Below are 27,752 nucleotides of genomic sequence, written 5' to 3'. Positions count from 1 at the left end.
CCAAAAGGCAGCACAGTGAACTGATAATGAAAGTGATTCACCATGAACCTGAAAAACTTTCTGTGACCTTGATAAAATGCCACATGAGAGTAGTCATCTCTTAAATTGAGGGCAGCATACCAGGATAGAGGTATAGAATAATGGAAAGCTGGAAGGCAAGGTGACCACGTGAAACTATCTTTCTGAAGTATTTGTTGGTGCAGGTCTAAAATTGGTCTGAGATCTCCCTTTGGTTTCAGAATTAGGAAATAACAGGAAAAGAACCCTTTTCCTCTGTGACACTGCAGAACCTCTTCTATGGCTCCTACCTGAAGGAGAGACTGAACCTCCTATAGTAGGAGTGCCTCGTGAGTGGCCCCTGAAGAGAGACAGGTCAGGGGGGTTGGGTAGAAATAAATTGGAGGGTATATCCCACTTCCAGTGCTTAATACCCATCAGTCTCAGCTAATCCAGGACCAAGCACTGGGGAAGTGGGAAAAGCAGTTTGCAAGTGTGGGGAAAATGGAAACTGGCATGGTGAGCTTTAGCATCCCATCAAAATGCCTGTTTAGCTTCCCCTGGGTGTCTAGATGGAACAGACCGTGATGCTGAGGCAGAAGGAGAAAGAGGTCTATATCTACAACCCCTACTCTTTTTTTCTCGGCAGATCCTGCCAAGGAGCAAGGACAAAGTAATAGCGGGTCTGCTGTGGGTGTAAGTGCTAACTGGGTGGGACTGGAGTATACACCCACAAAAACTTCTTCCACTGAATGCATCCGATGAAGTGAGCTGTAGCTCACGAAAGCTTATGCTCAAATAAATTTGTTAGTCTCTAAGGTGCCACAAGTACTCCTTTTCTTTTTGCAAAAACTTTAGAGTTGCCCTGAAGTCCTTCAAGCCATGGATTTTAGAGTTAGTTTGCTCCAAAAACAGTGAAGACCCTTCAAAGGGCAGGTCCTGTAAAGTCTGTTGAATCTCTTGTGGAAGCCCCAAAGATTGCAGCCAACAGCTCCTGCACATGGCCACTGCAGAAACCATGGACCTAGCTGCCGAGTCCAGTGCATCCAGTGCAGCCTACAGCACAGATCTTGCTACAGATTTCCCCTAATAAGATAACGAGGGGAACTCCTACCTAGCATCCTCTGGCAGCATGTCTCTAAATTTAAAATGGAGTCCCAAACATCAAAACCATCCCATCCCAAAAGTGCTGGCTGGTTGGCAATCCTGAGTTGCAACCTCCCAGTAGAATAAAAACTGCTATATCAAACATATGTAGGGTTTTTTTTCCCCATCTTTTGATTTGGGGGTCATATCTTGTTCCCCTTGTTAGTCCCCTTCATTGGACACTGACAACACAAGAGACCCTCACCTAAATTGAGGCTGGAGGAAGGGGTCTGCCAGAGAGCCGTAATAGGGTCCATACTAGCCTTGTTAATAGGGAGACCTCTCTTGAAAGCCAAGCTGTAGCCAAAATGTCAACAGGCATTAAGAGGATTCTTTAACCTTCTTCACCTGGATCCTCACCCTCTTCAACAGCTCCTGGGGGAGGCAAAATGCCCAAGGAGACTGCCTCACCAGAAGAAGAGGCCAGCACAAGCTGACACTGCTCTTCCTCCACTAGATAGCCAGCAAGGTCCTCCTGAACCACCTCTTGCTGTTTGGTATGGGGACTGGTACCAGGCTCAGGAACAGAGTGCCTGGCGAGTAGGTGCCCCATGCCTCTCTGAAGACACAGAACAGGAACATCTCAGATATGACCTAGAATCCTGAAGGAAACCCCATGGATTCCAAAATGGACCCCGGTGACCCCCTAGCCATTGAGGGGGTGGCCAAAGGTTCCCGAGCAGAGAAGTAGTGCCAAAGTGGAGTGGAATGAAAGTGGCTCTGAGGGTGGGAAACATAGGAGCCAATCTCCGATTCAGTGGAGGACAACTCTCCCCCCTGCAGACCAAGTAGGGGCTAGTCCCAATGATGTCGGAGTCCAGTGCCAAGTCAGAGAAGGACACTGAGCAGCCAATGTTGCAAGCTTCCCCTTTGATGGTACTGATGGATTTGCAATTTGAAGCAATGGAGGTTGACATGGTACCAAGTGCTGCAACACCCCTGTCTGCTGGTACGGAGAGCACAGTTTCCTGCACTGTCAGAGAAACTGGCACTGAAAGGCTCAGCAGATCTCTTGCTGCCACAAAACTCCAGTGTGGTCACTACCGAGATGGTCTCAGAATGGCATGGTACCACAGTTGTAGAAGGCATTCCCTCAGGCTTCAGACGTGACTGCACCTGCTTTTGTGCTGGAATCAATGGTGCCAGCTTCTGTGGTGCCACAGAAGAGCAGTGCTTAGGTTTTGGCCTCACTCTATTCTGATCCCTATGCCTGGCAACCTTCCCCTCTCAGTGGTCTGTTTAAGAGGTCTTATGCCTCTTCCTAGGCAGATGGTGCACTGGGACTCAGGCAGCACAGAAGGTGCACTCCTAATGAAAGCTGAAGCACTCAGTGCAGGGTAGGACTCACCAGGCTCTGACAGAGGACTTAAGGCTGCCTCAATGAGCAAAACTTTAGCCGGCCTTCTCTGTCTTTCCTTGTCCAATGCTTAAAGTCTCTGTAGTTCTGACAATGAATATGCACTTCTCCTAAACACTTAAAGCAGCTTGAGTGTGGATAGCTCACAGGCATTGGCCTAGTGCAAGAGACGCAGGATGAAGCCCAGTGATCAAGGCATCGTACAGTACCAAGTAACAGACAAAAACCCCCAATTGAGCCAAAAAAGAAAAAACTTATACTAAGTACTAAACCAATACATCTAGTAAACTATGTACAATTAATTTACAATCAACACACAGAGCACTGGCTAAGGCAAGCCAAGCAATTCCAATGACACTCAGGCTGAAGGAACTGATGAAGCTTGGGGGCAGCTTGGCCCTTTATACCACCATGTGGCAGCAAAGGATGCTCGAGCCACCCGACGGGTATCACAGAGAGAAAAATTTCTGATGGCTGTGAGCACGAATATCAAGAGTAGAATGGACATGTGCAAATCTCTCGAAGAAGAAATGTAACTTATGACAAAACATGTAAGAGTATCAATATTAAACAGTCTGTTTTAAAACAACAACACATCCATCTATTTTAACAAAACGAAGGTAAATAGATTTTGGAAAAATTTTAAATTTAGTGCACATGCAGAGGGAGAAAGCTTACCTCACATTCCCTTTTGGAAAAACATTTTACACAACAATTTTCAAGCACAGTAAGCCAACATGTCAATGGAGAGGCAGCTTAATTAACTCAACCTACTGGAAATAAAACTAATAGCAATCTACTGCTATAGCTCATCTCTACTAAAAAATTTAGAATATTTTAAACAATACAGCTCTGCATGCAAACTTAATCACTATATCAGTTTTTTTTAAATAAATACTCAGACCACATAGGGAACATTTCCAGAAACCTACATCTTAATATTCCAATAAGAATTTAGTATTTCATGCCTGTTTCTTTCCCTCTCAAATCTTTTTATACTAAACAAAATAAAGCTTACTCTAACCTACAATAAAAATAGGTGTCTGCACCATGTACAGAGAACAATAGGAATGGAGGACAGGGTTGTTGTTTTTTCCCCCACTCTTACAAGAAAGAGACTCTTCTCATGGATATTTGCATGGTACTTTTATGTAATGCTTTCATGAACCTTGTATGTTTTACATAATATTAGGGGAGCCTAGAAAAACTAGTAACAAGACCAGAAAGTAAAATGAGATTTAACTTGTGAAGGTGCAAATTAATATATCTGGATAGCAGTCACAAAAGACAATATTCAGTGGCCGTGAAAACAACCACATATTGCCAATGATCTTCCACAATGAGGACTGCAGATCTTTGCAGTTACCCACTGCAATGTGGCTATACCATTCATTAAGGCCTAAGTAATTAATTGAGTGTGAATACCTAGGAATTCTACTACTTCAATTTCCACATAGAAAACATTAAATGGGCACTCGGATCAGAAATGCAACAGCTACAGTTCCATGTACAACCTTAATTCTTTTCTTTTTGCCTGTGCATTAGGATAGTGTGTAATCATGGAATCAAATTATTTCACAAATAATAGAAGAACAAATGTATGCTGTGATTGGAATGCTGTGCATTCATCTTTAGAATCTGTCTAAAGGCAAGAACTTCACGTTTCATTTCAGATCAAATTGAAAACTTTTTTAAAAAAAAAATGTGACAAAAAAAGTCTTAAAAAACCTGGATTTGGGTCAAAATGAAATGGCATATAGTCGGAAACCTCTCCCCTCACCACCCACTAATAAAGATAAAGTGAAAAAATGGCTGTGAGTTACAAACTACTGATGAAAGGAGGGCTGGCAGTGAACTTTACAAAAACGAGAAAGCTATAAAAATTAATACAATCATATTACTAGGGAAAATCTTTTTCTGTTGTCAATCTACTGGAGACTACTTTTTCCTAGTGGAAAAATCAATTGCATAAACTTTCCTTAACAAGTTATTTTAATTAAACAGAAAAGGCTACATTAAAAGACCATTATGCTTCCTAAATCAAGCACTCAAAAGTCAGTAAATGACAAAATTAAGGTTGCCAGTGCACTATGACACAATCTTTAATTACAGGATAAAATACTATTTTTTCCACAGCACCCTGCCTCCATCTGTGCACGGGATGGATGGTGCTCACTTAGTGAGTAGTTATTTGATATTTTGTTTTCTCCGCATTGTTCAGTATGTGTAGAACCCTGTGAAATTCTTTTTTCTTTTCAATAATTTTTCAGAAATTTTGTTTTATCTCCTGGGAGGGGAATAAAACAAAATAAAACGAACATTGCAGAAAAATTCCCAGGGAAGGAAGAGGGCATGGAGAGCAAGCCTACTCCAGTCTAGTGAAGAAGGAAGATCCTAAGGGACAGGGCTGGAGAGTGAGACCACCTTGCACTCACCCTGCAGCGGTGCTCTGCACGTCATGCCCCGGCAGATGAGGTCGCAGCACTGCTCAGTTTTGGCCCAGTTGCCCTTCTGTCTTCATGACAGAGGAGTGGCAAGGCCAAACCTGAGCAGCACTGCGACCCAGTGCACCTGTTGTTTTTTTTTTTTTTTTTTTTTAAAGTTTTATGGTGTTTTATTTTATGCTATTTCGCATTTGCAAAAAACACGAAGCTCTAAATATGTGGCTCCAGGCATTATTTACCACAGACTATTCAAACCCTGCCCAGAAGGCAGAACTATTGATCTCCTCATTGGCTTTTTCTATGGTACCCATTACAGCATTTCTTCACAAACATTAATATTCTGTTTTCACACTATCCCTCTGAAATGAAATGGGTAGGATCATCCACATTTTATAGATGGGGAACTGAAGCAAAGAGAGATTAAGGTCAGAAGTACCCACTAATTTTCTGTGCCCAATTTGAGAAACCTAGAACTTAATTTTTTGAGAATATGTAGCATAATACAGCAATTATGTTCCAAGCATGACTTCAGTTGAAGTCAATGGGAGCTCTTGAGTGCTCAGTACTTCTGCAAGTGATACCCCAGGGTCTCAAGACAGGCACTCAGAAAATGAGGAACACAATGAATGGCCATCTCTGAAAAATGACTTCCTATCACCATGTATGAACTCTGTGGCAGAAGCATGAATAGAACCCAATTCTCCAGCATTCATCAGCTGCTCCAACCGTGAGACCAACTTTCTCTTTCTGAAATATCCTGCCTCATTCACTACACACCCTCCATCTTCTATAACAAATGAGGCAGGAGTCCTACAGACAACAGTCTGTTTTACTACACAACTTGATTGATCCGGTGGGAAAAAAATATGTGAACATGTAATTAAGAACCGATATAATGCACAGCCAGGCTTAATTCTGGCATTTCCTAACCCCAGAGTGCTTGACTTAATAATGTTCTTTTAATATTTCTTTAATAAGGCTAGGAAGTTGCACACAAAAAACCTAAAACCACCCAAACAAATTCTATCATGTGCCAACATATTAACACCTACATAGGTCATTAGAGGGCTGGAACCTTTAAATCCATGGCCCAGACCTCTTCCAGTTGAGCTGATAAGCAACAGAGCAATAGTAGGTTGTCATCCTCTATGTGGACTAACAACAGAATAGGAATGAGACACTTTGCCAGTACACTTCACAGATATATATTGATGGCAGAGGAATGGTGAGGCTTGGAATCTTGGGTTCCATTCTAGGATCTGGAGAAGAGTGTCCTCTAGTGGGCACATACTTCTCTCCATTCTCCTACAACCTGTCCCTATAGATCTTCCCCACTCCTAGCTCATCATCCCAGTCCATTTACCTCCTCTAGCCAGTCTAAGTGTCCATTCCTCAGGCTTCTCATACAAGTCCCAGTTTCCTTGCCCAGCAAATCCTACTTCCCTAATCCCAGTCTCCCCCATTCCCAGTTACCTACCCAGCCAGTTCCCCCCTACTCCTAGTTCTTCATACAATCTGTCTCCCTCACAATTTCCAGTAACTTTCTTCCCTATCTGCTCCCGGGCCCAGTCTCCCTCCCCAGGCTCCTTATCCAATCTCAGTGTCCCATCCGAGCTCCTCATCAAATCTGTCTCCCCATTCCGCATCCCTCCCAGCTCTGGCTACAAGTCCCCTCCTCCTCTCCACACTGCCTGGCCATCAGTGGGAGGTGAAGAGGAGTGTCATTCAGAACACAGATCAGACAGGCTCCCAATTCCAGTGGATCTGGCACAGCCTGGAGCAACCAGAAACTGCAATTGCAGGGGAAGTCCTGCTCAACCAGCTGTAGTTCTGGGCTGCAGCACATTCTTAATAGGCAACCTTAACAACAGGCAGTGCTATGAGCCCCTCCTATAATAAATGTAATAAAATGAACAATTCATACTCTAAAAGCAATAACCATGTCAGCACAGACACGTGTACTACAGGATATTGGTGCATTTTTAGGATGGCTGAACCTCATGCCTCTTGGAAAACCTAAAGTATGTGCCAATGCACGACCACTGTGGATTTTCATATTAGAAACTAAAATACAGCCTCATTCCCAGAAATTGTTGCTCTTGGCCCAAGATACATGTTGACATGAAATTTGCAATTTGCTGCCTTTTTAAATCTCAAAATCTTATTAAAATTTAAAATATGAAGAAAAGCATTTTGATAGATGAGATTTGCAAGCAAGTCTAGAATCATGTCCTCTGAGACTAGTATTAGAGTAATGAGACATGCACAACCTTCCAAGACACCAGTGCTAAGCATTAATATCATAGTAATCAGTTTGTGTCAGATGGTTAAGATTTGCATTGAGGCTTAACTTGCAGTACAAGCACAAGCATTAGTATCACAGTGATCTTTCTGCCACTCCATGTTAGCTCTGCTGAAAGGAGAACTATTAGGAAATCCTGCTTTGGCATCACTATTTTAGCTAGAGACAGGATTAAACTTTTTCAGAGTGGGATCTCTCTCAGAGGTGACCACCTCCTCTATTTGGAACACTGCTGCCTCACTGTAACCACTATTGAACTGCTTTTAACTTTTCTTTAAAAAAGGATAATTTTATTTAATCTCCCCATCCCATCTCTTCCATTACTCTCTCTCCGCCATGTTCCCTTACACATTATTCTCCGTGACTTGTTTCCCTTCTTCTCTGATCTCATGGACATTCTTTCTCCAGTAGTGGCCCTGCCCCATAAGCAGCTTCTGTTTTTTCTTCTCCTGCCCGTTCTGGTCCCAGAGGGCTGATTCCGTATCCTCTTTTTCTTAAGTAGCTACTAGCCCAACAGAAAATGGCAAGAGCTGAAACACTTCTTGTTATTAAAGAAGAAACTGAGAGGTACCAATCAAGAACACACTAAAGTTACTAAGAATCTAAGAGGAAAAGATTAACTTGTTATATGGAAAGTTTGATCCTCATTTGAGGTAACAAAAATTCTGATGCAGTAATCTCCTGATGTGGCAATATTTCCTAGCGATGCCCCCATTTCCATTGAAACAATCACGGAGAGGCAGGAAGATTACAGGACACTAGACTTAGTGTCATGGTACTTAACAAGAATCTAGACAATCATAACATTAACTTAATTTTCAAATATATAGCAGGAAATGCTTAAATACCACTATCCAGGATTTTACATCTCAAAACTTTAATGGGACATACATGACCAATAAAACAGTTTCCTGTAAGTTTCTGCAAATTATTGGTTAAGTATTCTAATAACGGATTGACAGCGGTATTGATAAATGTACATCTTTCAGAATAAATTGTCTTGTTCTGTTTACATCTCCTGTGTGCTGCCTACCAAGTCCTATTTATCTTACCTTAGCAGCCCTGACAGCCTTAATTTTCAGCAGCATATCGACAAAAGCCACTCGCACTTTCTCAGAATTGTCATGGAGACTGTATTTTACTGTCGGCAGGAGCTGTTCCAGTAATGGGTGGCTTAGTTTGTTGTCCAAAATTATAGGCAGACACTGCAACAGAAATATCACACTGAATAAAAAAATAAAAAAAAAAAAACCCAGCAGATATACAAAAACTATACTAAAATTATTAAACTTAAGGCTAAACATAGTGGCAGATGTTTCATTTACATATTTTTTTCCTATAATTATCTTTTAAAAGAAAATGCTAAAGAGCAACTCAAAATCTCTTAATTCCTTTCATTTCAGATGAAGTGGTTTTACCTTTTAAGATCTTCTGACCAGTGTTTTTGTTCATCTCTTGTACTTGAGGAGTACATGTTTATGCCCAGGAAGTGAGTCTGACATTTGTTAGATGGAGTTGATCAATCAATTCTGGTTTACTGAACAACTATCTGGGGAACAGCCTTCCCCAACACACAGACAGTAATATATGCATCCAACCATGGGAAGACTGACAGTGGGGTACAAAACACAACACTTAAACCTGTCTTTTCTTTCCAGGTCTCGCTCTCTGGGTCACACATGATGCCTTGGAACTGAGCTGGAAACATTTTCTACACAGTTGTGTAATTAAGTATACATCTTTAGTTATTTACAATTATCTGAACAAGAAAGTCTAGTCAAAATACCAAACCAAGAGCATGGAAAGGAGGTCTTTCCACCCTCAGGTAGCCAGAGAGAGAGGAATTGAGGTGGTCAGGGATCACATAGCTACTACTCAAACTCAGCTTTAAATGTTTGGTTCCACAAGGGGTTGCTTGTTCATTCCCAGAAGGCATTTTTTCTAGAAGGTTTTCATAACTTAAATACAGAAAGTACATCTCAAGGGAAATTATGCAAAGATCAACTCAAAGAAGAATCAAAAGGTTTTATAAAAAGCGCGCCTTCTATTGAAGTTGACCCTTAATAACCCACACCACATGCTTCAAGGAAAACTTAAAAGTTTACTATCAATACAAGTTTTTAAAGTCTGCTTATTAAACTTACCTTAAAAACAGAACAGCGAACATCAGCTGAAGTTACATCAAAAGCCAGATCTCCAATTAATTTTTTTAAAAGCTCAGCAAGGATGGTGGCAGGAATCATGTCCCAGTATTTGGATGTTATTTTACTAACACCAAGTACCCCTGTAGAGCGGACCAATGGGTGAGGATCTTCTAAAAGACTCTATAAACAAAGAAGAAGAGGAAACAAATTTCATGTATGCATCGTCATGCTGTCTGTTCATATTTAAAATAAGAAACAAAAATCATCGCGATTAGCATTTAACCACACCATATAAGATGTGATATTATGAAATATTTCCATATCTGGAATATTCTCCAAATGAGTGTTTATTGCTATTATTAAACAACTTTTGGTTAGAAAACAAAATTAAGATAAAAATATTGGTGACGATTTTCAAAAACATCACGCTAAAGTTAGGCTCTTACAGTAGAATTTTCAAAAGTTATTGAAAAAGTCAATGAGACTTGTGCATGAAAGTCACTTAAACACTTGAAAATCTCACTCCTAAGGTTTGCCTTTATGCACCTAACTATCAAGTCTCACTGTTCACTGTTTGTGAGGTAATGACCTTAAAACCTGGAATTTCCAGGAATCTTCAGCGATCAAATATTTATTCTTGTGAATACAACAATAAATTTCCCCAGACAGAATAAAACACTGCTTTAGGAATAAACTGGTTAGCCCTCATCTTTCCAATTCATTATTTTAACTCTTATCTCCCCCATACTTCTGTTTAGATACTCCATCATAGGAGCTGCAGATACTTAAGATTAGGAATTAATTGCAGACTTTCAGCTGTTGCAGCACAAAAGTCAATCACATATAGAGCCCTCCTTACCCATTGTATCCTGAGTAAATGAATGAAAGTAAAAGCCAGTGTCATCTGGCTTTCCTAAGCGCTCTCTCAGGTTTTTGAACCATACTTGTAGCTCAATTAATGTAAACTCAGACCCCCACTTCATTAGTATTTAGGCCCCTTTCCAAAACATTGCTATTCCACCAGAAATCAGAGCGTGCACAAGATTAAAAGAAAAGGAGTACTTGTGGCACCTTAGAGACTAACCAATTTATTTGAGCATGAGCTTTCGTGAGCTACAGCTCACTTCATCGGATGCATCGGATGAAGTGAGCTGTAGCTCACAAAAGCTCATGCTCAAATAAATTGGTTAGTCTTTAAGGTGCCACAAGTACTCCTTTTCTTTTTGCGAATACAGACTAACACAGCTGTTACTCTGAAACCTGTCACAAGATTAAAGGAATTTAATTGCATATTTCTGCACTCTTTCCTGTGGGTAACATTCTCAATCCCCTTACTCCATTGATTGCAGTACATGTATTTCAAATGGTCTTACTGCCAAGTAAATTTTGGCAAATGTTTAACTTAACATTTTGTTTTCACATTTTGTCTTCATGAAAACTTACGAAAAGTTCTTCAAACTGTTTCTGAATTTCATTATCCATAGCCTCATTATTAAAATGGGGATCACGAATAGGAAATGCTTCAACAAACAATAATGCTGCATTTGATCGAACTTCTGAGTTTCTGGCCTGTTACAATGGAATAGAAAAGAAATTGTTCATAAAATTGGGGTTATTGACAAATATTCTTCAAATCACCCTTATCAGTTTAGTACTTCTAATCAAATAGGAATTCTAATAAAGTAATTGGATTAAACATAAAAATTTATAACAACTTCTACATCTCACAGTTCAAAGTTCTGCCAACCAGTAAATTCTAGGTTAGCTGTAAATTGCGTTCTCAGAGCATATTGGCTTCAAAGATGCAGAGGATTCACACTTGGAGGAGTGCCATCTTGTGTAGGCCTAGAATAGTTAAAGTCAGTTAGCACTGCTACAGACCTTCAAATATGTGCTCTGTGGTAGAGAGGCTGCAGCTATAGAAGGTGGTACTTTGGTCTCAGCCCTTAAATTAGCGCTCAGAATATGGAAATTGAAGTCAAGCAAACATACTTGAAGGTTTTATTTTGGGGGGCAGGGAGCGAGGAGAAGGTCATCCTCTGACACTTTTGGTGTTTGTCACTACTTGACAAAAAGTAGAAATTTCATAGGGATTTCTTTAATTGGTTTGAACATTTTATTTAATTAAACAAACAAACAAAAACTTAAGTATATCATCCACCATATTCTTCAGGCAGTATGTGTATGTAAATAATTAGTAAGTTTAATTTACTCCTTAAATTCAGAAAAGGCAATCTTGTAATAACCTAAAATTAGAATTTACAATAAATAATAAGCATTTTTGCATCAGTACCCCCAATATCTGTCTGAAATTAATGAAAGTAGCCCTGGTCCTAGCAAACACAAGAATCCTCAGTAGCTTTAAAAAGGGAGGATAAAACGGTTACCTACCTTTTGTAACTGTTGTTCTTCATATCCGTTCCATTCTAGGTGTGCATGTGCCCATGTGTGCAGTCGTTCGAGATTTTTGCCTTCATGGTATCCATAGGATCAGCTGTGGCGCCCCCTGGAGTGCCGCGCTCATGCATCGGTATATTAGGCGCCACCAGCCCTACACCTTCTCAGTTCCTTCTTCCCAGCAACTCCAACAGAGGGGCAGGAGGCTGGGTAATGGAATGGATATGAGCAACACATCTTGAAGAACAGTTATGAAAGGTAGGTAACCATTTTTTCTTCTTCGAGTGCTTGCTTATGTCGATACCATTCTAGGTGACTCACGAGCAGTGCCCATGGAGGTGGGCTCAGAGTTCACGGTCACACAGCTAGCAGCACTGCTCTACAAAGCCAGCGGCATCATGAGCTTGCTGGGTAAGTGTGCAATGAGATATGAATGTGTGGACAGACAACCAGGAAGCAGCCCTACAGATCTCTTGGATTGGTACATGTGCCAGGAAGACCGCTGATGACGCTTGTGCCCTAGTTGAGTGTGCTGTCACGATTGCCAACAGAGGCACTTGCGCCAGCTCATAGCAGTAGGGGATGTAGGCAGTGATCGAGGACAAAATCATTTGAGCAGACACAGGGTGACCTTTCATTCTGTCTGCCACTGCAACAAACAACTGCATCAACTTATGGAACGCCTTTGTTCTGTCTATGTAGAAGGCCAGCACCTTCCTGATGTCCAGGGCATCGAACCTGCATTCTTCATCTGACGTATGAGGCTTTGGGAAGAAGACAGGTAAGTATATGTCCTGGCCCTTTCATTCACAGCAGACACGACCAGTGACACCGCTGGAGGGTGCGTGTAGAGGTATTCGAACCCTTTTGCAAGGATCTAATACTTCTTTTCCACCTTGCAACAAGTCGGTGGAATGGAAGAGGGGGTTTGCCACAGCCATTTGGCAATTTTAAGACCCATGGGTGGACAGGCAGCGCGACCCGGGCTGGGGTGGAGGAGGATATAACATTGAAGAGGTCACTGGACTCTTCTGCGACCTCCTCAATTTGTAGGTTAAACTTAGCAGCCACTCTTTTAAGAAGGGCCTGGTGCTCCTTGAGATTGTTGGGGGGGACTACCAATTTGGGAGGCATCTGCCACCGCTTCATCTGGGACGACCACACCACTTGTGGAAGAGCAGGTTCCTCCTCCCTCTCCAGGGATGGCTCTTTAGGCGCTAGGGTTCGGTGTGCTGCCCCCGCGTCGGATTTCGCACTGCGTTCCAATTCTGGGGCTGGTGGTGCCAGGGCTGGTTGGTCCAAGGTGGCCAGGGAGGGCTGGTGAGAACACCGGACCGGCATTACTGGCACGCCCCACGGGTTCCAATATGGCCATTGAGCAGGCCACTGCCCCTGCTGCACATTGTCACTGCGGGTGCCACACTGGTCTCACGAGTCGGCAGTGCATCTCCCCTTCTTGGCGAGGGGCTGAACTCCCAGTTTGACTCGGACCACTGCCCTTCTGGTGATCAGGGCGGAGCAGTCGAGGCCTAAGTCTGCCGACTGACTCTGGTCAGCAACCGGCAAGGTGAAAGCGAGGAACAGCACCTTCCCAACAAATGGTACCAGGGAAATAGGACTGGTGCCGTGACAAGGAGCGGCCCTGCCCGGGCGGGGATCAAAATCTTGGAGACCATCTGGGCGAAGGTGAGTTGGGCTACGGCAATCTCTGATGGGAAGCTCGCCGGTACTGGTGGTATAGGGACCGGCGCTTCGACTCCGGTGTCCCATGTCTTGTAGATGGAGAGCGTGTTGAGGACCTGGGCCTTCTAGTTGGTGACCTAGGATACGGTGCTGGAGTCCGAAGCCACAGAGATAGAGATCTGCACCTGTGGTCCAGTGATCAAGGGTGCTCCACCACCCTATGAGGCGGTCCCATGATTGGCTTGCCCTTAGAAGTTGGGGTCTTAGCTGAGTCTGCCGCCTGGTTAGGTGCCAATCGGCCTATTTGCTCTTTAGCCGCCGGGGCCACTTCGGGCAACGATGGCCCTGGGAGAGACCATGGTTCCCTACCTCTCCCTGGAGTCGGATCCCTAGTCGGGCTGGGGGGTCCAACCTCCGCGGTAACCCCGTGAAGCACCAGGGTGGGCACATGGCCTGACATTGGTCCTTTGTCCAAAGATCCTTGCCCTGCTGGTGCCAGGAGGCTCTTCTTCTTTTGCCACTTCTTAGGCAAGCCAACTCTACGGATACTGCTAAGGCAAAAGTCTCCGACAACTGTGCATGTAGGCGCGCACACACACACACACACCTAGAATGGAATCAACATGAGCAAGCACTCACTCAGAGAAGAAAGCATTTTACTGGGTTGCAAGTAAATGAAGGCTTTTGTTCCACTGACTCACCTGGCAGATGATGCTTTTTTAAAAATACCACTGAAACCTGACTTAAGAAGCGTAGATTGCCTTCACACATTACATTAAGGTTGCAAGGCAACAGTTGCCAAATGCATAGAAGGAGTCAGAAAAACAGTCTGAAAAGTATGCATGTTTTCCTACAAAAACTACTAAAGTGAAAGGTGCCTTAGAAATTCAGATAGGGTTCTGCTATTTGTTGTAGTGATGAAATTATTTGAACTGAGAATTAGGAATAGCATCAGCATTAACAATGCACAAAAGAAAAGGTAACGCTTTTATATAAAGGTCTAATTGCACAGCTGTTCTATTGCCATGTGTTCATCTAAATCTAAGATGTATTTCATAAAGGAAATATAATACCGCACATGTTCAGTACTGGTGTATTTTCAAATAATTTGTAATGCATGTATTTCTCAACATTATTGTTTCCAAACTGAACAAAGATTACACTCGAAGTGTTCTGCTGTTTGGTATTAGTGCAACATAACCAAAACCCCACAACTATACAACCTTTAGAAGTGTAAACTGTATATTATTATTTGTATAACTATAGTATCTAGAGGCCCTAGTCATGGGCCAGGAGCTGTCTAAAATAGAAAAAAGTAACTGCTCCTACCCCAGCGAATGGTACAATTTGAGCATAAGAGAGACAATAGATGAGGAGTACAAGAAAATAAATGAGACAATACTGATGAACATGACAGGCAGTTGTCTCAGCACGAGTGACCGAATTGTTGTCACTTTTTTGTGGGCATTATGGAAAAGGAGTTTTAAGGAGGACTTTGAAAGTGGATAATAAATGAGTTTTGCAGATGTTTACAGGAGGCGCAGCATGGGAAAAAGCACGAAGATGCTTGTTTGGAAATTTAACAACTGGGAGATTGAGGTTGGCATCATAGGCTGATCGGAGGTGGAAATCAACTTCTTGATAGCAAATCACAGAGGACAGCAGAGAGTGAATCAGGATAAGGAGAGGCCATGAAGTGCATTCAAAGTGAAAACAAGTAGCTTAAGTTTGATGTGATAGAGAAGGGGGAGTCAGCAGAGCAATGCAAAGAAAGGGGTGACACGGTCAAGTGATGAGCTAGCAAAATGATCCTTGCATGCTCACTTAACTAAGGAAGACCTGAACATATTTTTCTGTAATTTACAAAACAAATAACTTTTATATTGTTACTGTGATACTCACTTCACTTAGCTTCATAAACAGTTTTGCCATGATGTATCACTGGTTCCAGGTTAGGTGGTACACAGCAAACAAGGTTAGATTAAAATAATGTACAGGAGGGGTAATATTAAATCAAATTCAGAAAAGAATCAGAAATGTTGCTCAAAAAGAAGTTAAACATCTGGTAAATCAGCACTGAATGCTACTCTCAACGAGGGGCATACTGGCCCCTAAGTGGTCCCTTCCTCCCCATTCCCTACATAGATCTCCTTTGTTTCCTGACATCTTGTGCCAGATGGAGAGGGGGCAGAAACTCAAGTGCCAATGATGTAAAACAAAGGCTGAACACAACATATGTTTCAAAGCCTATGCTGAAGCTATATTACACAACAAGTGAACCTTCCCTTTCAACTTCCATTGAAGTTTCCAAATCTCGCCTCCAGGAACTATCCGGGTAAACTGCTTCTTCATCAATCCCGAGACTACAGCCTGCATCAGAACTATCATCCTACTTCATTGAAAAGATCTTTCACATTCAGGAAGGCTTCCTAAAGAGGAATAACTTACCTGTAACTGAAAAGGAGTACTTGTGGCACTTGTAATTGGAGATTCTTCAAAATGCATGGTCCCCATCTGTATTCCACTGTGGGTTACACATGTGCACCATGCACCCAGAGTCAGAGAATTTGAAAGCAGTGTCCTTTGGTCTGCACATGCACCCAAGCCATGTGCTTCCATCCAAGGTGAGGGGGAGACCGACCACATCTCAAGTTCCTTCTCCATCGTGAAACTGACAGATCTGAAGCAGAGGGGACTGAGGGCAGGAAGTGGCACACAGATAGGGACCACACATCTTGAAGAAACTTCAGTTACAGGTAAGTAACCTTCTCCTCCTCTTCGAATAATGGTTCCTATTGTATTCCATTGTGGGCGATTGACAAGCAGTACCTACATTGGAGCAGGGTGTGAGGATAAGGATGGAAGGGTCAAGTGGAGAACCACCATGTCAAACAAAGCATCCTAAGTTCCCTCTAAGCTGCATGACCACTCAGCAGACTATCAAGTACCGCATACTTCAGGTGCCCCTCCGTCCACTGCTGCACTGCTCCTGCTCTCTGCCTTGGAGCTCCTGGGAGCCTCCTGCTTGCGGTGCAGAGCAGGGAGGGAGGGAGAGGGCATTGATGTCAGGGTGTCCCCCTCCCCTGCACCCCCCCCCATCTCCACAGAGCAGCGGCAGAGGCGGAGAAGAGAATATACACGACAGGGCCCAGGAGCGGGACAGATGGAGCTTGCTGGCAGCTGCTGTTCTGTCTGAACAAGCAGGCTTCAGACTGGTGAGCGCCGATCTACTTAAAAGGGTAGCGTACTTAAAGGGGCAATGCATGTTTCTGTCACACACACACACACACACACACACACACACACACACACACAGAGTCTTTCACACTCACCTCCCAACACATACCTGTATTATTATTGTTGTTACTTCTTGATACTTCTTTCAAAGTGTGTTATTTTAGTTTTTTGACTGGTCTATGCATTTCATAATTTTTATTTCTCTCACGCTTAAATTTAATTCGAGTAGTGAGTTCTAAAATGCCTAACCTGTCCTGGTTGGAGTAATTATCCCTATGGTAACTTTTAAAAAATATATAATATATCTAGGTTTTTTGTTTCTACTGGTGGCACACATCTGCACATTACCTCGATATGGTGCACATAACAAAATTCATTCCACACATGGATGGAAAATATTAGAGGGAACATTGGAGGCATCCGCTGCCGAGTCCTGGACCAAGGCATTGTGAACATGTGGACAGAGCTCCACATGGTTGCTCTACATATGTCTATGCAAGGCACATCCTGAAGGGATGTCGTGGTCATTGCTTGAGCTCTAGTGGAGCTAGCCTGTATGCCAGAGTGGGGAGGTAGATTCAACAGCTGATAGAGTTTAATGCAGTCAGAAATCCATTGGGAGATTCTCTGGGTGAAGATGGCCTGTCCCCTGATTCTCAATGCTATTACAATAAACAGTTTAAGGGACTTCCTAATTATTTTTGTTCTTTTCAGGTAAAAGGCCAGAGCTTGTCAGATGTCGAGGGAATGGAGCCTATGTTCTTCTGCAACTGTGAATGGATTGGTAAACATGCAACCGCTGGGAAAAAATTCAGGCATAGGTGTAAGGAAACTTTATCCTTATGGAATACTATGAATGGCAGGTCCACCATTATAGCTCCGAGTTCCCAAACCCTTCTCACCGAAGTGATAGCAACAAAGGTGGCGGCCTTCATGGAGAAGAGGGACTGAGAGCAAGATGCCATTCATTCAAAGTGTGCGTGTGGGGGGGAATTGTTAATACCAAGAGTACCAGATTCAGGTTCTATTGAGGCGCAATCTTTTGCAGGGGTGCAAAGGTTCTTAAGAAGACTTTCCAAAATCCAGCGGTTAGCAGGTATGTAAAAACAGTAACCCTCCACAGGAGGATGGAATGTGCTGAGCACGAAACCTGATGTCTTGAAAGATAGAATGTAGTCCAGGATTTGGGGAATCTTCACAGCTTCTAGGGGAATCTTTCCTACTCTTAGAGAGAATGTCTTGTAATGCCGAGGAACATGCCTGTTCTATAGGTTTATGCCCATCCAAACAGCACACTCTGAGGTGGAGTGGACATGGATTGGGATGCTTGATCTTGCAATTGTATTGAATCAGAAAGATTGGGGAAGTTCAGGATGGTAATCAGTGGACTGGATGACATGTGCAGGAGATTGGGGACCCAGAACTGTCTGGGCCAGAAGGGTGCAATCAGAATGACCGTCACCTTGTTTCATCAGATTTTGTATATCACACAAGGTAGGAGAGGTAGCGGAAGAAAGAAGTAGTTGAATTGGTCTGACCAGGAGAGAAAAATGGTTACTAAGCTTCTCGTAACTGTTGTTCTTCAAGGTGTGTTGCTCATGTCCATTCCAATTAGGTGTGCGTGTGCCACATGCAAAGCAGCTGGAGGATCTTTCCCCTAGCAGTACCCATCAGGTCAGCCTGGGCACCCCTTGGGGGTCGCATCTTCATGCCGCTCAATATAGGGCCCTGCCGATCTGCCACCCCCTCAATTCCTTCTTACTGCCAGTGAGAAGAAAGAAAGAAGTACTGCCAGTAAGGCTAGCTGGAACACCCTTAGATCTTGCCTCAGCAAGCGCATCTTTGCAGTGTCCTGTTATATAGTTGTTTATAGTCAGTGGTTTTAGTAGTTATATTCTAGTTACTAAATATAACTATTTAGTAGTTATATTAATTTGGGCCCCCCACCCCAACACTCCCGACACCAGGACATGCCTCGGTCCCCAGGTTTTAAAGCCTGCGAGGACTGTGGCAAGTCTATGCCCAGGAGCAACCCACACACTTCGTGTTTGAAGAGTTTGGCAGAGAGCCATTTGAAGGAGCACTATAAGATCTGCAAGGGGTTTCACCCCAGAACCCTAAAAGACCAGGACCAGCATCTCAAATTCTCCGATTCCTACAATGGAATACAGTAGGGACCATCACTCCAAGAAGAGCAACCTGGATTTGCCCTCCCTGCGTTCACCAATATACAGACTGCCTGCATTCCTGGCGTTCAGTATATGCACTCATCAAGAAGTTCTGGACACCCTAAAAGAGTCTTGATCCAAGACCTATGAATCCGATCCATGTGCCCCCTGGCTTGTGAAAGAGTCATAAGCAACTGATGCCACACAACTGAAAAAGCCAACAACTCATTCATTCACCTACAAAACAGAAGAGACTATCATCATGTTTCTCACCATTGAGCTCAAAGAAATCTCTGTAACATATATTTACAAGCCATCAAAGATACTTTTCAATTTCGTCAGACTGCCCACACAACAACCAAGTGTACCATATGAATCATAACTGGTGATTTCACCAGCCATACCACTCAAAGCTATACAGAGAACAGTGACAATGGACGTGACGTGGGCAGTCACTCATCAGTTAAGCCTGATTCATCACCTGAAGCTACATAGTTCTTTTTAACAGTTGCCGGTAGAATCATAGAAAATTAGGGTTGGAAGAGACCTCAGAAGGTCATCTAGTCCGAACCCCTGCTCAAAGCAGGACCAACCTCAACTAAATCATCCCAGCCAGTGCTTTGTCAGCCAGGGCTTTGTGTTTATACTCACACTCATAGAAGTGTGAGTATAAACCTGACCTCACCTTTGTTAGCACTACATTAGCTCTCACACGTAGAAAATTGGCGCTAGACCCAATTTCGAGATCACATCCTCCTCCACTTGGAATTGAGGTACATGCTTCTGTCATTCCTATCTTTACACCGTTCTGATGTCAGTTCAACTTTGAAAGCAAACTGGTCGGCATTCTCCAAAGATCTTGACATAGCTGTCAGACTTATGGAACCAACACTTAAGAACTACATCCACTTTACTGATGTTATATGTCGCTCTACTAGGAGAAACCTACCTTGTCAGAGGGAATATAACCTCTGCCTAACACCCCAGTCAGTTATACTGTAGAAGGCATATAAAAATTCTAAGACCATGTCTTTGCCTATGACAATAGCCGCTAGCAAACATTTGCTGTCAAAAGTCACTCAAGAATGCCTAAAATCCTAGCAGAACTTGATAAAAATTGATGGATATGACCCATAACAGCAAAAAAGCTTGGTCAACCATACATAAACTCTGACAATAAAAAAATGAGTGGACATTTCAATATCTCAGCTGATCAGATCACCCACTGAATGCTACTCAGTGGGAACGTTAAGCAGACCACTACCAACTAGTCATTATTCCAGCAAACACCCCTGGATATATCCCACAATCTAGATCTTACAGTGTCTTTCTCCCTGAAGGAATTGGATGCTGACATCAATGCCTGAAAACAGGGAAACCAGCAGGCCAAGATGACATCTGAACTGGGCAGATAAAAAATTTCTCCCCACATACACAGAAGTGGCTCCTGAGTATGTTCAATACCAGTTTCATCCAGCTTTTCATCCAGTAAAAAGCCAAGGCAGTGGCCCTTTTTAACCATGCAACCCAAAATATCCTGTGAGATATTTTAAAATTGTTTGAACGACTACAGTTATTCTGCCTTACACCAATGATCAAACCCTTTCTTATTAACAAACATAGGCTGGTTTTTGCTGGGATCAGTCCTGTCCTGTTCAGCTTCTGAATTTGACAACATATTGAAGATGGACACGAAAGGGGATTAATTATGAGATCAGTGTTTATTGATCTCTCAGCCACTTATGATAGTCAGTCATCGAGGATTCCTTGCCAAGGTACTAACATTAACAAGGAACCACCACTTCATGAAGCTAATACAGACTATACTGGAGGACTAAAGATTCTTCATGAACTTTTGTGGCAAACAGAGCTGATGGCGATGACTGTAGAATGGCCTCCCACAAAGTATTGACTTAGCACCTACATTATATAACATCTACACAAACAACCCTGGAAAAAGGTGCTTTATCACCACACACACACAGCACAAGGAGTTTGACTTTAATACTCTGGTGAATGCACTTAACCTCGCCAAGTACAGTAAAAGCTTTGTTATCCGGCATGTTGGGAAGGAATGGGGGGTGCTAGTTAATCAAAAATTCCGGCTAACTAAGAGTTACACTTACTAATGGAATACCAATTTTCAAAGAATTAGAATATAATAAAATCAATAAAGAATAAAATAGTATACAGGTACTCACCAATCCAGTAGTAGTACTGCACTGCAGAGTGGTTGGTTTCTTGAAGCACTTAGGTGTATACAGGTCAAGTTTTCTATACAGTAGGTTATCTTATGACACTACATATCGTTACGGGCAGTGCATGGCGTACACCCAGATCACTAAATAAATACACTTAAAACTAAAACTATACTGAACATAATGTGATCTTTCTTTGATGATTCAGAAAGCACTTCAGGACCTTGCAGTGCCTCAGTGTCATCATTATAAACATCAATTCTCATTATAGATGTAAAAGGTGCAGGAGATTGGGCTGAATCTATAATGACCCTATGACAAACCCTGAAAGCTGCTTTTTGAATACATTCCTGAGATCAGCTTGCTTATTGTCTCCTGCCTCTTTTCCATAAAAGAGTGCAGAATGTGCAATTGCATCACCTCCTGGTCAGTATACTAGTCCCAGATACTAGATTGAAGATTTGTATTGGGAGATATCAGAAATACTGGTTAATAGAGCTTTCTAGTTGATAAAGTGCCGAATAACACAGCTTCTACTGTACTATTACTCCTGGGGAATTCTGCGCCACTACACATGCGCAGAATTTATGTCGCCTGCAGACGGGGAAGCAAAGGGAAACCACAAGAGCAGTCACGCGACTGTCCCCAGCTGTATGTTTCAGGTGCCCGGGGCAGCCAGCAGAGATTTAAGTTACTGTGAGGCAGGACTGGGGAAGATCCTGCTGGTGGCTCCTACCCTGCACTGGGCTCAGCTGCTAGTCCTGGCTGGACAGGATGCAACTTCCTCTTCCCCCTGCATGGCATCCAGGGCCACCCCCAGATTTCTCCCCCAGCTGCAGGAAGCTCTGCAAACTCCCCTCCTCCCCCCCCACTGCTTCCTGCACCCATCATTCCTCAGCTGCAAGGGGAGGGATCCCTGTATAGAGAGCTGCTCCCCCATCTGCCCAACCCCCATGCATCCAGACCCCCTCATACCCAGACCTTCCCGCCAAGCCTCACCCTCCAATACACATTCAGACCCTCCCCCCAATGAGCCCCATTCCCCCTGCACCTGGACTCCCACAGCACCAAGCCCCAACAAGCTACACCTGGATCCCAACCCCACTGAGCCCCACTCCCCCAGCATCTGGATCCCCCATTAAGCCCCCCACACTCAGACCCCCCACCACTGCTGAGCTCTATCCCTCCACATTCAGACCCCCCACCACTTTTACCTGGACCCCCCTGTAGAGTACCATCACCGTTGCACCCAGAACCCGTCCAACAAACCCTTGCGAACCCAGATCCCCCCCACACCTGGATCCCCCACTTAGCAGCCCACACCCAGATTGCCCCACACAGAACCCTCTCAACCCACACCTGGATCCCCCCCACAGTAAGCCCCTCCACTTTTGGATCTTGCCTTGCTGAGCCTGCCTGCCCACACCTGGTGCACCTGGCATGGAGGAGCGGGGCCCTGGGGTGTTTCTGGGGTAGGCCTGGTCCTTGCACTGTGCCAGGGTTGGGTGCAGCCTCACCGCTGAGTCCGTGTCTTGGGTGGGAGCTGCACAGTGATCTCCCACCTCTGTGCAGCCAGTGGTCTGTGCTTCCCAATGCCATGCTGGAGCCTCCACATTTATATGACAAATAAAATTTGCACAATCTTAAAATATTGTGCGCAGAATTTTTAATTTTTTGGTGCAGAATGCCCTCAGAAGTATACTATGTATCTTCAAATGAAGCAAAGATGCAAGTCAATGAACTATGGGCAAATGAAACAAAGATGCAAGTCAATGTATTGGCTGCTTACACAAAGCTGATGGAGGATGGGCCAGCTGGCTGAAATTGGAAGGCCTTCTCCTTTGAGATCTCTCTCTAAACTGGATAACCTGACTGCTGGAAATACTTCTGGGAATACTGTCGGTATTGTTGCTACTGTTATTGCTGACCCTCGTGGAAACATCTCTCTATCACTGGGCTATAAAATCCCAGCAAACAAGGGACAATGCTTGAAACCCAGTGAAGGCATTACACCAGGCAAAAACAAACTATCAAACTAATCGAACACTAAGGTACTAATACTAACTATAACTATATACAAAAAAAAAAAAAAAAAAAGAGAGAGAGAGAGAGAGAGAGGAGGAGAAGAAAACTCTCTGAGTTAAGAAAAGGGTGAGGTAAATACCACACAGAACACTCCGACTTAAGCTGCAGACAGTGAGCAGGGTCAGGGCAGTGCCGCCCTTAAATAGGGAGGGGCTATGAGGGACAGAAGGCCCTGGCAGGTACTGTTAAGCAAAGTTCTCTGGCTTCAGTGTGCACGCACACCTGAGTGGAATAAATATCTGCAACTACTCACTCAAAGAGGAACTGGAGTGGTGGCAGGTCTGCATCTCCCTATATTCCCTCATCCTGGAGCACGAGGGCATCTACAGCACAGGCACAGACACTGTTGATGAAACTCTCCAATCCAGAGTACACAGGAGCGCACACATCCTGATGTGAATCTCACACAGGGATGCTGTTCAAAGAATTAGCTGAACATGACAGAATGACATTGTGGCTAAAAGGGCTAATGCAATCCTTGGATGTATAAACAGGGGAATAGCAAGTAGGAGTAGGGAGGTTCTATTACCTCTATGCTGGCATTAGTGCAAGTGCTACTGAAATAGTGTGTTCTGGAGTCCACAATTCAAGGAGAATGTTTGAAAGATTGAAGAAAGTTCAGAGAAGATTCACGAGAATGATTAAATTATTTGAAAACATACCCAATAGTTAAGCTTCAAAGGATTCAGTTTTTATTGCTAAGTGTTAGTTTCACCATACACACAAACCAATGAAAAAATATTTACAGATAGGCAAAGTACAAAAAATGCTGCTTGAGAACTCTGATTTAAGCATTTTTAGTTCGTACACTTTGACGAGCGATGTTGACAATTTGTGTTTCAATAGTTATAAAGCTCTAAATGTTTGAATCTCAATGTTTACTGCCAGTAATAATTATTCTGATTCCCCCCCACATAATTTCCTGCAACTGCGAAAAGTTAAATGGTTAAAAATAAAACATGCTTTTAAAACATCTGTTGACATCACTAAAAATAAAAATCGAATTCTACCAAGCCCACTTATAAAGAAAGATGCAAGGACATCAATCTTTTTATCTTAAAGAGAAAAGATTAAGTAAGGGGTGACTAAATCACTGTCTAGAATATCCACAGAAATTTTAATGTGGGCTGTTCAATCTAGCAGACAAAAGGTACAAGAAGAGCCAATGGCTGGAAGCTGAAGCTAGACAAATTCAGACTGGAAATAAGGTGCCAATTTTTAACAGTCAGGGTAATTAACCGCTGGAGCAATTTATCAAGGGTTGTGATGTATTCTCCATCACTTGGAATTATTAAAAATGAGGTCTGGATGTTTTTATAAAGTTGCCTGTACACTGCACATCGCTGTCAGCACTGTGTAAGGTACATGTAGCTACACACCATAGCAAAAAGCAGGCTGCATCCATAATGTAAAAGTTTAATCAATTAACTGATAACTGAAACTGATAAGTATCAAACTTAATGATTAAACACCTCTGCCGCCCTCTGCACCCAGGGATCCTGGCTCCCTGGGTAAAATGTTAGCTCCGTTAGCTCCCCGGTTAAACATTTAATCAATAGAATTTTAATAGTTTACACAGTTACTGCTCTACAGCGGATGAAGGCTCCAGCACCGGGGAGCTGGTGGAGCCTTTCTCCACTCCCTTCTCATTGATGGAGCCTTTCCCAACTGCCAGTCTCTCCCTATAGCAGGGGAAGGCTCCAACAGCGTGCCTTTACTAACCATAGCACTGTAGATAGTGAGGCATTGCTTTTTATACCCATCTTAGGTGGGGGACTAGCCATGCAGGTATTCTACATGCCCCCATAAGAAGAGTGCAGTATAGACATACCTTAAGAGAGATGCTCTAGTTCAAACAGGAAGTAATTCAGGGAAATCTAATGGCCTATGCTTTGCAGGTCAGACTAGATGATCACAATAGCCCCTTCTGCCTCAATCTTTGAAACAAACATAGCAATATTTGTAAAAATAGATTTGTTTAAAAGTTCCAAAACAAGACATCCACTGCAAACACTTCTCCCTCTGGGAAGAGGATGGAAGAACAAACATGTAAAAGTTTTAAGTCACATTGCTTAATGCACTAGTGGAAAGCAGTGGAAGTGCCAGTAAGGAGCACAGTACAAGAACCTGTATATAACACAATTATATGAGACCTCGTTCCTTTTAGGTCTCCATCCTTTAGAGCCACTTTGGATACAATTAAGCTCCACGCTGTAGGGAACCCCATTTCATAGACATTTTGTTTCAATACAACTATTACAAATTGTAACATTTTAAAGAAAAAAAAATCAATGTTAATGTTACACCAACTGCAATTTGAAGATATCCAGTAAAGGAGAATTACCTTTAATGCTCTCCAAAGGATAGGTTGATACAATCTGTGCAGCATTTCTTCAACTCCCTGACGAACTTTACTTTGTTTGTGAAAGTAACTCAGTAACTGTCAAAGCAAAACCAATGTTAATGTATGAAATACATTTCATATGCTAGGTTCAATGCATTTGAGAAAGGTAGCTTGTTTTATTCCACTATGTCTTTTACAAAAGAAAATTGACTTTTTTAGTCTGCATAAATACAATTATTTTAGGTCAAGCTAGTCTATGTATTAAAGTGTTATTTTTAAATATGTTCAGATCACTTAGGGAACAAAACTCTCCTTCCCAGATATCAAAGTTTTATTATGAAATTCTCACTGAAATCTTATTTTACACTGAATAATGATTGCTACATTATTGCATGCCTTCCTCTCCAAAGTCTCTGCCATGAGATAGATCCAAAGAATCAAGACATTGATTCCTAATAGATTGAAAATGCAGACTCATCACCAAAATATTTCAAGAATTAAAGCCTATTCTGAAAATAAAGTTCTAAAACATACAATAGTATAAGAGTGAAGAAGTTAAGAACTCAATTATTCTAATGTATATAAAATTAAAATATTGAAAGCAATATGTCAAAAACCAAAGTAAGGCAGAGAACCCTGCAGTCATCACTGGTCTTGCACCTGAAAGATTCACTTCCAGTAAATAAGGTTTTGGCCTGATTTTCATATGTTCTGACACTCCCACTGACTTCAAGGTAAGTTGCAGATGCAGAGCACTTCTGAAAATTGGACTTTAAAAGAAAAAAACGGGGGGGAGGGGAGGGGGGAACCCATTCCAAAATAAAGTTGGAGTTGTGGTTGAAAATTTTCTATTTATAGAAAGGAAAACATCTTAGAAGAATGTTTTAAAAACCCAAATATTAGAAAGCCAGGAAATTAAGTTCAGCAAACAAAAAACGATCAGTTATGGAAGACCATTACTTGGAATCTATGATGAAGTCTGTATAGGTTTGTATGATACATACTCTATATGACTATACAAGGTCAAGATGCTAAGATGTGTCGGGGCAGGACGTTTCAACAAGTCTTCCTCTTTGACAATTATAGTCATTAACTCCTAAGCAAGTTTAACGTGCCACCATATACACCAACTTGATTTCGACAATATTTACATGCCAGATAGTTACCAAAATGTTGGCTGGTACACAATCTCCGATTAACCTTCCCACTTTGGCTAAATTTGTTACCTGTATGGCAGTTTAGCCAGCTAAAGTTATTGTTAAAAAAGTACCTTAAACATTAAATTTACATATTTTGAACTTTCCTGTCCCACAAAATGAACCTTAATTTAGAAAATGCCCTGGTTTTCTAATGTCTTGATTTTAATTCTACTACTATGTTGTATAAAGGTTTTTTCCTCCCTTTAAGTTACTTATATTTTCTCAATATTAAAATTGTGTCTGGGAGTCTTTTTTTGTGTTTTGAAAGTCTTTAAGAACTGCTCAGTGAAATGGATCCATGTTGCTGTTGGGGTTTATAATCTCCTTGAGGTTCTAAGGAGGCTTCTAATCCGGTGTTAGAGGAAGGCGCTGAAAGATAGTCTGGCAGCAGGGAGTTTCCAAAGCATTACCCTACTGGATTCCCCACCAAAAAAAAAGAGATGAACTGGCCATGAGCAGTTAACTCTCTGACGAATGGAGTTCTTAGACTAAGTTACCATGAATAGAACTTCAATTAGTAGCTGCTAGAAGCAGGGAACGCTCTCCCTGTCTAACTGAAAGAAGGAGCTGTTTTCATGACTGCGACACTCTATCCCCTGAGATAAACTCAGTTATGAATGAGAAGCAAGAGCTGATTTGGGAAACATGAATCCTCTTCGAGAAGCAGCTTCTGCCAGCACTATGAACAGAAGAAGTAAGGAGCATGGGCTGCCAGATACCATCGCAACCTGTGATAATAAAATAGGCTGTCTCTAAAGACCAGGGGGTAGAAAATTCCCATAGGGCCAACAGCACATAACTGTACTCCTAAACTAATGGGAAAAAAAGCATTTAAAAAGTTATATTTGCATTCAATTGGGAACTAATTGTTTTTAAAGCTGACTTCCTGAAAACAGTTTACATGCAATGGGCACACCTGACAATGTAATTTTAAAACACAGGGGATCCTAATGGGCTTAAAGTCATTGGGGAAAAAAAAATTCTTACCTATGATACTAATGCAACCGTGAATAATGAACTTCAAAAGCTAATTTTCACCATCTCTATTGTC

At 42.5% G+C, this 27,752-nt stretch overlaps 1 protein-coding gene across 4 annotated transcripts in view; it reads right to left on the bottom strand.

Moving 5' to 3' along the window:
- NCAPG2 (non-SMC condensin II complex subunit G2) overlaps positions 1 to 27,752 on the bottom strand; it is a 116,954-nt gene that overhangs the window by 52,683 nt on the left and 36,519 nt on the right. For all 4 annotated transcript variants that reach the window (XM_043541548.1, XM_043541550.1, XM_043541549.1 and 1 more), the window contains exons 10-13: positions 25,503 to 25,598; positions 10,834 to 10,959; positions 9,391 to 9,570; positions 8,299 to 8,451 (exon numbers count right to left, since the gene is read on the bottom strand). In XM_043541548.1, coding sequence (XP_043397483.1) covers positions 8,299 to 8,451; positions 9,391 to 9,570; positions 10,834 to 10,959; positions 25,503 to 25,598 — 555 coding nt within the window. The remainder of the gene's footprint in view (positions 1 to 8,298; positions 8,452 to 9,390; positions 9,571 to 10,833; positions 10,960 to 25,502; positions 25,599 to 27,752) is intronic.

Source organism: Chelonia mydas, chromosome 2 (genome assembly GCF_015237465.2).
Source record: "Chelonia mydas isolate rCheMyd1 chromosome 2, rCheMyd1.pri.v2, whole genome shotgun sequence".
Lineage (NCBI taxonomy): Eukaryota > Metazoa > Chordata > Testudines > Cheloniidae > Chelonia > Chelonia mydas.
The sequence above is the reverse complement of the archived record's forward strand: the minus strand, read 5'-3'. Positions and strand labels throughout refer to the sequence as shown.